Source organism: Argopecten irradians, chromosome 12 (assembly GCF_041381155.1).
Source record: "Argopecten irradians isolate NY chromosome 12, Ai_NY, whole genome shotgun sequence".
NCBI lineage: Eukaryota > Metazoa > Mollusca > Bivalvia > Pectinida > Pectinidae > Argopecten > Argopecten irradians.
The window spans coordinates 41,287,414-41,301,497 of NC_091145.1; the positions used below are offsets into that span (position 1 = coordinate 41,287,414).

The window sequence follows — 14,084 nt, forward strand, 5'->3', positions numbered from 1 at the left end:
GGAATTAAAACTTTCTAAGAGCCCCTCTTGCTATCAATGTTAAATTTTGTGACCTTTTCAAAATTAATAATTAAAAAATATCTACCTTTTTTAACTGAATCTTTGCTCATGTGATTAAATAATTGCTGTGGTGCAGTTATTTTCTAATTTGACAAGAGTTTGTTCATTATCATGGTAGATGGACTGTGTGTATACCTCCTTATATACTGGTAGATGGACTGTGTGTATACCTCCTTATATACTGGTAGATGGACTGTGTGTATACCTACTTATATACTGGTAGATGGACTGTGTGTATACCTACTTATATACTGGTAGATGGACTGTGTGTATACCTCCTTATATACTGGTAGATGGACTGTGTGTATACCTCCTTATATACTGGTAGATGGACTGTGTGTATACCTACTTATATACTGGTAGATGGACTGTGTGTATACCTACTTATATACTGGTAGATGGACTGTGTGTATACCTACTTATATACTGGTAGATGGACTGTGTGTATACCTACTTATATACTGGTAGATGGACTGTGTGTATACCTACTTATATACCGGTAGATGGACTGTGTGTATACCTACTTATATACTGGTAGATGGACTGTGTGTATACCTACTTATATACTGGTAGATGGACTGTGTGTAACCTACTCTTATATACTGGTAGATGGACTGTGTGTATACCTACTTATGTAGATACTGGTAGATGGATGGACTGTGTGTATACCTACTTATATACTGGTAGATGGACGGTGTGCATACCTCCTTATATACTGGTAGATGGACGGTGTGTATACCTACTTATATACTGGTAGATGGACTGTGTGTATACCTACTTATATACTGGTAGATGGACTGTGTGTATACCTACTTATATACTGGTAGATGGACTGTGTGTATACCTACTTATATACCGGTAGATGGACTGTGTGTATACCTACTTATATACTGGTAGATGGACTGTGTGTATACCTCCTTATATACTGTAAACCATCTTTTTTCACGCTAATTTAATTTCCTGATTTACAGTTAAATTTTAATTGCGTGTTAAAATCACTTGGTTTACATAAGAAGACTTTTTGCAGGTGCTTGAAATATTTGCTAGTTTAAATACATTCAATCATATGTGGTTATTTGGTTATCAAAGTGCAAACCTGTTCAAACCTACACAAATCCTTTTGACATACAATCTCATCTATATTTGTTGGTTGCAAACCTACAAAGTATAAAGTATTTGTGTTTTCAAGCTATATCTGATGGCAACAGTAAATATATAACGAAGGCCTGCATGCTACTCCGAGCATATGATGCTCTCCTAGGAAAGAGTGACTGGTGCAGTTATATGATGTAATTACAATCTATAATCACACAATTCTGAATAACAAAACTCTCAAATGAATTTTACTACATGTATTTATTTTGATTCTATCATTTAAAAAAGACAGCTACAATATAAAAGTGATAGTTTATTATTTGTGTATAAATATAAATTTGATGATCATACGAGGTAATCCGCATGGACAGAGTCAGAAATGATGAATTAAAAAAGATGATAATTGACCTTAAGACATTGACTTTAAAATTATTGCAGTAACATTCATTACATAAAAATCAACATACATTATGTATTTAAAATTAGTGAGTTTTACTCATGAAATAATTGCGGAACAACAGTTGAACACGAAAATATTTCCATAATGATCAGCACAACACAGAAACAGGATCCTTGGTACCCCAGTTGTGACAGATTCAGGAAGCCCCAGACTCCAAGATCAGGATTCAATTCAGTTTGGGCTTTGCCAATTAAAAAAGCGGAAACTTTTTGCAATGACATGTATATTTGGCCAAATCAAAGCTTAAAATTGTTGAAGACTTAAAAAGAGACTATTTCATAATCTTGGTTCCAGATCATGGATAGAAATTAAACAGTGAAATTATCTAAAACACACAAAATTACAATAAATTTAAATCATTGTTGAAATCAAAATTGAACAGTTTGTCATACAAACATCCTTAAGGTTAAGAAAATTAATACTTCTCTTAGATTATGAACACCACACCCTCAAAAACAAGTTAATTACTCAATCTGTTTATGGCACAATTTACATGTTACCTAATGTACAGTGGTGGTACATTAACACAGAAAAGTTCATTGTGTTCATCAAAGTTTACATGATAAACGTTTTGAAAGTAGTTTTTCTATTTTTCATTATGTACAAGTATCTATAAGATAGATAAGCTTTAGGCCACGTTCAGAAACGGTCAATATGCATGTTGATTAATTTTGTATTTATAGAAAAGCACACACTTCCTACAAGCATATTACTACATATAGGTATACTGCCACAAGCTCATGCAGCAAGAATTTATAAATACATGTCAAGTACTTGTTTGTTCACAAAAAAAAATGTTTGGGGGAAAAATCAAACAAAAATCATAAGAAAATACCCAAAGATGAGAATCACGGAATTCTAGCTAGAGCATTTACCATGTCTGCACTTATCTTACAGTTTACTTAGTGTATAATGCCATTGATTAAACGATAAACATAAAATAAGTTTGTGAAGTGACTGGCAAACTGCAGATAAAGCCAGCCCGCTGTGCATGTTTGTTGATAGAATGATGCCTCTAGGCTATGTATGATATATTTTATACACATCAGACCTAATGTTATTATACATACATGATGTACCCAGAGGCTGTTAGCCAGACCTTTAATGTCACTGTAGATTGCTGTTATAGACTATTAATTATTGTTGGACAACAGACCCAGACAGTACCTAGCTGGACCATTCCTGGTCAGTCAGATGGGTCAGTCATCATGTAGCTAGCCAGTTAGAGCTTATGGACCTGAACAGTAGCTGTGTTCCTGGTCATGGACCTGAACAGTAGCTGTGTTCCTGGTCATGGACCTGAACAGTAGCTGTGTTCCTGGTCATGGACCTGAACAGTAGCTGTGTTCCTGGTCATGGACCTGAACAGTAGCTGTGTTCCTGGTCATGGACCTGAACAGTAGCTGTGTTCCTGGTCATGGACCTGAACAGTAGCTGTGTTCCTGGTCATGGACCTGAACAGTAGCTGTGTTCCTGGTCATGGACCTGAACAGTAGCTGTGTTCCTGGTCATGGACCTGAACAGTAGCTGTGTTCCTGGTCATGGACCTGAACAGTAGCTGTGTTCCTGGTCATGGACCTGAACAGTAGCTGTGTTCCTGGTCATGGACCTGAACAGTAGCTGTGTTCCTGGTCATGGACCTGAACAGTAGCTGTGTTCCTGGTCATGGACCTGAACAGTAGCTGTGTTCCTGGTCATGGACCTGAACAGTAGCTGTGTTCCTGGTCATGGACCTGAACAGTAGCTGTGTTCCTGGTCATGGACCTGAACAGTAGCTGTGTTCCTGGTCAATTAGGTGGGGACATCATGTAGCCAGTTAAAGCTTATGATGGAACAATTGTAGGCGAGCTATCCTTTTCCTTCTTTTTTTTACCAGGATTTTTTTGTCAACAATAGAAATTAATACATAAAAAAAAAAAAATGTTTTTTTAAAAGCAAACAAATGCATGTATAACAAAATTACTATTAATATTTGATCTATAAGAGCACTCTTTATATGAAAATGCAAGGATGGCAGGTCAAATAGTTTTACACTTCTGTCATATAAGGATAAGATGTATGTTACTGACTTTTAAACAAATTCAAATTTTACTGTAGATATCAGGACTTTAAATTTCTATCAATTTCACAAACATTAATGCCAAATCGCTTCTGGTTCAAAATACACATGTATGACATTTCATCCATTGCTATTAATATTAATTAATATACAGATTTGAACAATAGAACATGTGACCTTGATGACAAAATGAGATTGGTTAATGAGACAAAGGAATGTAAATTGTGTAAACATAAAAACACTATGAAATGTTATTGAGAAGGTCAAAAGACTTCAGGGGTATAGCCTTTATACAATAAAATGTGCACAATATCAAGATAACTGATATAACATATGTAGAAGTGTCTAGGCCTAAACTTGCCTATCAGAATACAGCATTGTTTTATTAACAGAATATCTGCTAATGCCAGCACAGATGTGACTAAGTGAACGGGTCAATGATCTAACACAACAGTACATAACTCATGTAACAGAAGAAATCACACGGTATACACTTGATGTGTAGTAAATGAATATAAACGTCCTTACATCTCAGTTGAGCTGCAGTGCTATATGTTTAACTGGTACTAAATGTAACCCCTGATCAAATTGCTGACTCGTCCTCCATGGAAAGAGTGATTTTATTTCTGAAGGCGTTATTGGCTCGGGGAGCGTTGTGCACCCGAGGACCGCCAGGGCCCGACGCGGGGACCTGAGGAGTGTCTTGAATTCCAGGTTTTACTCCGGTGTAAAAACCTGTGTTCTCACGTTCAGGGGTCTCTGCAGCATATATAGGGGCCGGGGTCATGTAGGGTAGGGATCCCCCCTGGACCTGGCCCCGGGACGGGGACATAAAGGCAGGCTCAGCACCGGTCTTAAGCTGCTGGGCCGCATTGAACGACATCTGCTGCAAAGCTTCAAAACAAGAGAAAATAAATAGCTGAGTATAAAATCAAAATATCAATGTCTGAATATCACACAATCTGTCATGGTCATAATATTATCATAAGATTTAAGTGGATTATGAACCACTTACATCTAATTCTAATTTCATTGTAAAGTTAATATTGCATAACGCTTTAGGTACCAGAATACCAGTAGACTTAACATATGCACTCATGAGGAGTGCAGAAACATTTCTTAGACATTTATCCTGAAGTCGTCTTCTCTAGCTAAGTCTTCTGATTACAATTCACTCCATGAACTTTACTGAAGATGTCATGAGCTTTAGTGACAGACATACAGTGATTGTCTGATAGAAGAAGAGTGTTTACCTGGACTAGGAGCATCTGGTACACCTCCGCCCTCGTTAGCTTTTGTTGTAACCCTCACCATGGTTTTCCTTGTGATTTGAGGATTGTCCACACCTACAGGGTCAGTGGGGTCACGATTCACGTCGCTCCACACAACCTGATTCACCTGAGCCCCGCTCAACGGGTCAATGCCTGTCCTCATCATGGTGGTCCCCGGGGGTGGAAGGTTAGGGTCGTCTAAAACGGTCCCGGCAGGACCCCCTGGAACTGTTGACAGGGCACCTGTAGGTTTAGACTTTCGTCCATGTTTGGGACTGCGATGGCGGGTGTTTGGATCGTAGATTGAAGGTGTTGATGTATATCCCGGTGCCCCTGGGGATCCCAAGTCTGTTATCTGTAGGCCTGGGTTATAGGGCTGATTCTCCATCCCCGGGGGTGGGATCATCACAATCTGACCGTCGGGCTGCATGTAGTAGGTAGGCTGAGCATTGTAGGGTGCTCCACCGGCACCCCCGGGGGCCTGGTTATTGTAGCCATATACTGCATTACCATAGCCGTCATAGCCAATGATCTGTGGCTGGGCATACTGGTCGCCTACCTGAGGCTGGTAGCCATACTGGTCTGGCTGAGTGTAGTAGTGGGGCTGTGTAGAGGTGTCTGTAGCAAACACAGGAGCCAGCGCCTCCGGAGGCAGAGGTATGGATGATAAGGGATTGGTATACGGAATTTTGGACAACGGCTCCAACGGTTCTTCTGTAGTATAACCAGTAGGATGGTCTGGCTCGTATTCATCACCAGTTTCGGGAGCGTTTCTGTGCCTTCGCGGACCAGAATCATTGATAGACTTCTTCCTCTTCTTCTTCTTTTTCTTTGTTCTTGGCGACTCCTCTGTCCTGGGACGAAGCTCATTGACAGAGGCACGGATGGCAGGATTAGCATTACTTAACATAGGATTAGACATCTTATCAGACTCCAGAGGCTCACTCTGCTGATCTATAGACATCAGCTTGGTGTCGTCCAGCGAGTCCATCTCCTCAGGAAGGAGAGCCTTAGCACCACCAGGTTTGCCGGATGGTCCACCTGGTGCTGTGTCATTGATGTCTGTCTCCTTGGCTGCTCTCATGCTCTTCCTTTTGCTGAGCTCCCTTTGTAACTCAGCTAACATACCACTCGGTTTCTCTTCTGGTACATCTGTCTTGGTCTCTGATGACTTTATAGGTCCTTCTTTTTCTTTGGGTTTTTCTATCAAAGAACGTTTTGTCTCTACTTCATTTTCCTCCTGCGGCCTTCTTTGTCGCCCTGGCCTGTTGACCGTACTACTGGCTGCCGGTGACGTATAGTTCTCATACATCTGATCAATATCTGTATCCTGACTGCTATTTATAGCTCGATTATTGGCATTCTTTGCCAGATTCCCGGCCAGAACAGCTGAATCATCAGTCACATTATCCTGTCCACGTCTACCCCTTCCCGACGCATTTGTCCCATTCCTGTTAAAGTTGTTAATGTAACGTTTACCAGTGGGCTGACCTGTAGTTAGGGAGGCCATTGAGCCTTGAGAAGCATTTGTCATGGTATCCCACAAATCTTGGTTGTTCAGATTAAATTTATTATTACGAGAAGGATCCATGGACACTTTCTTTTCTGAAAAGGCAGAGTTGACAGTGCCTGACAAGGACCGGTCCTGTGGCCTTGCCTTCGGACGACGTTTGTTTATGGGCCTTCCGTCCATACCAGGCAGCTTGCCCATCCTAAAGCACCAACAGAGTAGGATGATGAAGGCGATCAGTAACACCAGTGCTAACACGATCCCTATGATAGCTCCGACCGGCAGATGAGACGTCCCCTCCAAAACTTCGGGTGCATTAGGGTCTCCTGCAACAGTACAATTCAACATAGTGTTAAGGTTCTGACTTGGTACAACTTAAAGTTACAGCCGTGCTACCCCAACTGAGAACAATACGTGTATATAAACCCCTACCGCTCTACCGCTGACTTGTATCGATGTATTGAATGAGTGAAGCTAGTTATTTATAGACTTGAGTACTGTCGCCAATCCACAGGTAAATCGCGGGCGCTCTGGCTACATTAGCTGTACTAAACACAATCGTAACTGTTACAAATACCATAAACTTGTGTAACTTACACACCAGTGTACTTTGCACATGCATTTTCTCTTAGGGCTGAAAATGCTGAAAAAAAATCTACTATCGTATCGGTATATTTTCCGCATTTAAAAATTGGGGGGAAAACGATGTCCGGGGAACCACAAATTCAATGTTATAAAGGTGGTAATTTCATTGCAAAACATTCACAATAAATGCTTGACAACTTGCACAAAGAAGTGTTGTATTTTGAAGAAATATCATATTATAATTGCATTGTGTTTGTTTTCTTTTATTGGCCACTGCCGTAACTGAAACAGTGAAATATATCTTGCAGAACATGTCAAAAACATCGACAGTCCGCCGTACTCCGTACATGTCAATGTCTGGAGATATAACACATTAATAGTTATCAGAACTATTTGAAAATATTATAATCTAGTTACTTAAAATTGCCACAATAAGTTATTAGTGTGTTTGAGATCATTAACAAACTTTAAAGAGCAATCGGATAGCAGATACGTTGGCTTGCAATAAACATGCACATTGTGAGTGAACTCACTACATTTTGCAGGTAACCAGATCCAAGCTGATGGCTAATTATATAAAACAATACGGTTAAAAATGCCACTAACCTTGTAGCTTGTTAGTTTTGCTGTAATAATATTACAAACCACTTACTGAAAGTCCTAAATATAGGACAGTTTAGGACCCATCTTATAAATCCCACATGTGTTTTGACTTTTTGCACACGGCCTGCAGCCGGGACACATGACGGTTCTATAAGGAGTTTCATATGCAATTTTACTAGAAATATGAAGATTGTTAAAATATCTAAAGTAAAGACATGCTAGTCAAGTGAATGTTGATGTAATTTGAAGAATATTTGTTTTGTTTTTAAGTAGATACAGACGCATTGTTGATGATATATAGATCGGTTAAGCTAGCTAGCCATTCAGTTTCGTTAAGCTGGAGGAGAGGCCCGAGCGTAGCATCCAGTACCAATTTACCTGTGGATTTGGCGACAGTACTCGAGTCTATAAATAACACGGCTACAGAGTACACTCATTCAATACATCGATACAAGTCAGCGGTAGAGCGGTAGGGGTTTATATACACGAATCGTTCTCAGTTGGGGTAGCACGGCTGTAAACAAATAACACACTTTTTGGACAAAAACAAACTACAGAAAATCCTGTGTTAGAGTCCTCTGTATAAAGACCACCTATTTAATAGGATCACTTTCTGTGGGTCTAAAATGGTCAGTTTCATTATAATTTGACATGTGTCTACTTATGATGCGACCATATTTATTTGTCCTAGAGGTGACCTTTATATACAGGGCTGACTAGTGGTGACCTTTATATACAGGGCTGACTAGTGGTGACCTTTATATACAGGGCTGACTAGTGGTGACCTTTATATACAGGGCTGACTAGTGGTGACCTTTATATATAGGGCTGACTAGTGGTGACCTTTATATACAGGGCTGACTAGTGGTGACCTTTATATACAGGGCTGACTAGTGGTGACCTTTATATACAGGGCTGACTAGTGGTGACCTTTATATACAGGGCTGACTAGTGGGTGACCTTTATATACAGGGCTGACTAGTGGTGACCTTTATATACAGGGCTGACTAGTGGTGACCTTTATATACAGGGCTGACTAGTGTTGACCTTTATATACAGGGCTGACTAGTGGTGACCTTTATATACAGGGCTGACTAGTGGTGACCTTTATATACAGGGCTGACTAGTGGTGACCTTTATATACAGGGCTGACTAGTGGTGACCTTTATATACAGGGCTGACTAGTGGTGACCTTTATATATAGGGCTGACTAGTGTTGACCTTTATATACAGGGCTGACTAGTACTAACTAGACTATTGCTACAAACACTTACGGAATGCCTTGATTCTGAGGCTGAAGTCGTTAGTTGGCTGGAAGACATCCCTCGGCTGACGTAGATGGAAGGTTGCAATCCTTCCCTTTGTGTATAAAACACCTGTACTTTGTGATCCACATGACAAACTTTTCTATTAAAATACAGAAAGGTGAAATCATTTTATAAATGTGTAGCTCTTTTATTAAAACAGGGTTCAAGTAGTATTTTAGAAGCACTAGTAATTATTCTTCAGTACATGTAACTGAATGTGTTACATCCTGAACTTCTTTTAACATTTAAACATCATCTTTATACCTGAGAGGACCATGGTTCTTAATTAATAAAACCTTTTGCACTAACCCAGTGGTTCACAAAATATAAATGATCATTCCCAATAGAAATTGATACCATATTTAGTGACATAAATTCTGAAGGTTTTAATACCAGGTCCCATCTAGTGAAAGATTTTTCACATGTTTTTTCTCTATTTTCCACCTCAGAACTGGAGTGGTATGCAATTGGTATACTCTCTTTTTTATTTAATTATTTTACAACTTGCCAGTGGTATACTGGTGACACCCTCTCTGTTATATGTAAGAGTTACACTTACCAGTGGTATACCAGTGACACCCTCCCTGTTATATGTAAGAGTTACACTTACCAGTGGTATACCAGTGACACCCTCCCTGTTATATGTAAGAGTTACACTTACCAGTGGTATACCAGTGACATCCTCCCTGTTATATGTAAGAGTCACACTTACCAGTGGTATAACGGTGACACCCTCCCTGTTATATGTAAGAGTCACACTTACCAGTGGTATAACGGTGACACCCTCCACGTTATATGTAAGAGTTACACTTACCAGTGGTATACCGGTGACACCCTCCCTATTATATGTAAGAGTTACACTTACCAGTGGTATACCGGTGACACCCTCCCCATTACATGTAAGAGTTACACTAACCAGTGGTATACCGGTGACACCCTCCCTATTATATGTAAGAGTTACACTAACCAGTGGTATACCGGTGACACCCTCCCTATTATATGTAAGAGTTACACTTACCAGTGGTATACCGGTGACACCCTCCCTGTGATATGTAAGAGTTACACTTAGCAGTGGTATACCGGTGACACCCTCCCTATTATATGTAAGAGTTACACTTACCAGTGGTATACCGGTGACACCCTCCCCATTACATGTAAGAGTTACACTAACCAGTGGTATACCGGTGACACCCTCCCTATTATATGTAAGAGTTACACTAACCAGTGGTATACCGGTGACACCCTCCCTATTATATGTAAGAGTTACACTTACCAGTGGTATACCGGTGACACCCTCCCTGTGATATGTAAGAGTTACACTTAGCAGTGGTATACCGGTGACACCCTCCCTGTTATATGTAAGAGTTACACTAACCAGTGGTATACCGGTGACACCCTCCCTATTATATGTAAGAGTTACACTTACCAGTGGTATACCAGTGACGCCCTCCCTGTTATATGTAAGAGTTACACTTACCAGTGGTATACCAGGGACACCCTCCCTGTTATATGTAAGAGTTACACTAACCAGTGGTATACCGGTGACACCCTCCCTATTATATGTAAGAGTTACACTTACCAGTGGTATACCAGTGACGCCCTCCCTGTTATATGTAAGAGTTACACTTACCAGTGGTATAACGGTGACACCCTCCCTGTTATATGTAAGAGTTACACTTACCAGTGGTATACTGGTGACAACCTCCCTGTTATATGTAAGAGTCACCACTTACCAGTGGTATACCGGTGACACCCTCCCTATTATATGTAAGAGTTACACTTACCAGTGGTATAACGGTGACACCCTCCCTGTTATATGTAAGAGTTACACTTACCAGTGGTATACCAGTGACACCCTCCCTATTATATGTAAGAGTTACACTTACCAGTGGTATACCAGTGACACCCTCCCTGTTATATGTAAGAGTTACACTAACCAGTGGTATACCGGTGACACCCTCCCTGTTATATGTAAGAGTTACACTAACCAGTGGTATACCGGTGACACCCTCCCTGTTATATGTAAGAGTTACACTAACCAGTGGTATACCAGTGACGCCCTCCCTGTTATATGTAAGAGTCACACTTACCAGTGGTATACCAGTGACACCCTCCCTGTCATATGTAAGAGTTACACTTACCAGTGGTATACCGGTGACACCCTCCCCGTTATATGTAAGAGTTACACTTACCAGTGGTATACCAGTGACACCCTCTCTATTATATGTAAGAGTTACACTTACCAGTGGTATACCGGTGACACCCTCCCCGTTATATGTAAGAGTTACACTTACCAGTGGTATACCAGTGACACCCTCCCCGTTATATGTAAGAGTCACACTTACCAGTGGTATACCAGTGATACCCTCCCCGTTATATATGTTGAGTACAAATCCACAGTCGGCTATAGAGATGGACTCCTGAATGATTTCCAACATGAAGTATGTATCGGTGTAGCCTGCCTCCACCACCACCTCACAGTTGGTCTGGGGGTTGGAGGCAGCCACAGATTTGTGGGCCCCGATCACGATATCAAAGTCATAGATGGTGTGTTTAGAAGGACAACTCGACATGGAGTCCATGTAAACTGTAAAAAAATGATAAAAACTGTGACACACTCGCCTTCTTGTTATTGTAAATACTATAAACTTGTGATATTGAAAAGAAAACCTAATGATATTTTTTTCTGACTGTTGCTAATGTTGATCAACAAATCATACTCAACGTCCAAGAGACCTGATACAGTGTAATATACTGGACTGGAGGATCACCAAGTACAAGTAGGTTCAGATGAATGAATGGCTTTATCCTTATTCTAATTTAACAGTCAATCTGGAAACAACTTTTAAAGAGCATAGTTTTGGTTACTAATTCTACAAGACACTAGAGATTTAAACAGCATACTTAGGTGAAAAACTAGCAATTTTGTTTACACAGATGACCTTGAGTTTCATTCAAGGGTATTCGAGCCACAATTTTCCTCTAAAGACAATTGTTTTAATTGGTTCTGCTGCATGCTGGACTTCAAAGTGTTCAAAGATAAAATACTTGACCTTCTTTAAGGTCACAGCGATTTAAAAATTTTTTTTTCGATAATTTAGCCTTGGTCACCAGAGTGTACAGGTTTGTTCACAGTTCATTAATGACTGACTGTACGTGTATATCGAGTATGAACTCACTTTCCTTGGTGTTGAATGATGTTACAGATGAAATGAGACACACAGCTACAAGGAGCTGGACATCCCAACGAAAGCGTGGCATGGTTAGGCTGGCGTAGTCAACTGTTACATAGCTCAAACTCTGAAACAGAAAATTGACCAAATGATCAAAGACACCAATAGACCCTGCATGGTTTGTAGATTGTACACAGAGGTCATTACTAGATAGGAGCCAATTTTAGGATGATGCATGGTTTGTAGATTGTACACAGAGGTCATTACTAGATAGGAGCCAATTTTAGGATGAATTCATGTTATACTATTACCTGTCCACCTTGTTAAGAGTAGGATAATAAATAGTGTCCTTAACTCTACAGGAAATGGACAGTCAGTATAATGACCACAAATAACAGTGAATGTTGATTATAGAAGTGATGAGTCTAGTGATGCTCCAATTTAACTTACCATATTTGACCTAATATGTGCCCCTGTTCCTATAAGCGCCCATCTGCTTTTTGAGATCACCACTTTACTCAAATTGACTTAGATACAGACAGAATCTATGAAAACCATGAGGATTTCTCTAAATGACTTTTTTGTAAATTGATTTCTTATTATTGACTCAGTGCAATAATTCTGTTAAATCATATTACCATGAGCTTATCAATGATTAAATCAATGCATTTTAGTTGTTAAGACATACCTCTCTATAAATAATTTAGTATTCAAAGCCAAATGGTATATGTAAAAATGTTTTGAAGAGCCGGAAAGCTGGTCTAATGAAGCAGGTGGTCTTTATACAGAGGTGTTCACTATGGCAGGTTTTTAGTGTGTATATGCTCAGCATATGTATCTATAAAACACAACGCATGACCTTGTTTCTGTTATTACTGACAGCTATATACTACTATTATGGATTGGTATCTGGCCAGACATGGTGAGCCCCCTAAGTAATGTCTTGTCATCGTAAACTGTTTGATATCTAGGAAGTAGGGGGAGATAATTATATGTCGTTTCTCCTTAAGTTAAAACCTATAATTTAGTGTTCAGTAATTAAAATTAACCTTATGAATAGAGTTTAACAATGACAGCTCAAATCCTTGGTTTGAGAAACATTCTATTCAACAACAAAATCACGACCAGTTTTGTTGTTTATTGTTTGCCAGATTGGAACTCGGACGACTTTTTTGTTCCAAAGTCAATGTTGTACCCATTTTAAGAGAAAATCCACAAACCTAACTTACCTGTTCTCGTTTAGTCGTAGTTTAGCACATATTCCCACGGTTTTGATCCAGGACTCTTCGCCATATTTACGATTCACTGATGATGTATATTACCTGTATGACCTATTTCCTACACCTTTATCAACGCCGTCAGGTGAAGTCCAAACTAGTCGATAATTCACACCCGACGCCTCTCAAGTAAGTTGTGGAATATCCTCAGACACTAAAAATACCTCAGCCATGCCTACGTCATGTGTCAACGTTCCGTGGGTGATTGAGTTCTCTGAAGTTTTGACATGTGATGACCATACATCAGAAACAGACATAGGTAATCTAATATATGTTTCTGCTACACATGTTTATAGTACCCGTCTCTACTTTAAGATATTTGCTACAAAAACAGAAACTCTTTCTGCTAAAACAGTTACGATTTACAAATAAATTTGTTTCAGGGATAAAGATATATTGTATACACTGTAAAATAATGTTCAGTACAAGACATGAGCATTTCTTAACTTAGGACATTCGTAAGTCCTTATCTACCGGAATGTAGATGAAGATCATGATTAAGAATGATTCTAATGGAGAATAAGTTAATGACTGTTCGTGACACCTTATAAGGCCTAGCCCGTTTACTTGCTGATTTGTAATTGTTCTTTCAGAGACATATATGTCAATTACCGGGAATATATGTTACACTTGTGATTAACCAAACTAAAAACAATTGTATCCAACTGGGGACGATCCACTGAA

General features: G+C 39.6%; 1 protein-coding gene across 1 annotated transcript; it reads right to left on the reverse strand.

Annotated features, from left to right (window-relative positions):
• Positions 1 to 1,397: 1,397 nt before the first annotated feature.
• LOC138335852 (uncharacterized) lies at positions 1,398 to 13,510 on the reverse strand. The gene is made up of 6 exons (XM_069285011.1): positions 13,353 to 13,510; positions 12,130 to 12,250; positions 11,296 to 11,537; positions 8,918 to 9,050; positions 4,928 to 6,781; positions 1,398 to 4,568 (listed from the first exon to the last, which is right to left on the reverse strand). The coding sequence occupies exons 2-6, from the start codon at positions 12,209 to 12,211 to the stop codon at positions 4,258 to 4,260; spliced, it is 2,622 nt and encodes an 873-aa protein (XP_069141112.1). The 5' UTR covers positions 12,212 to 12,250; positions 13,353 to 13,510; the 3' UTR covers positions 1,398 to 4,257.
• Positions 13,511 to 14,084: the final 574 nt, after the last annotated feature.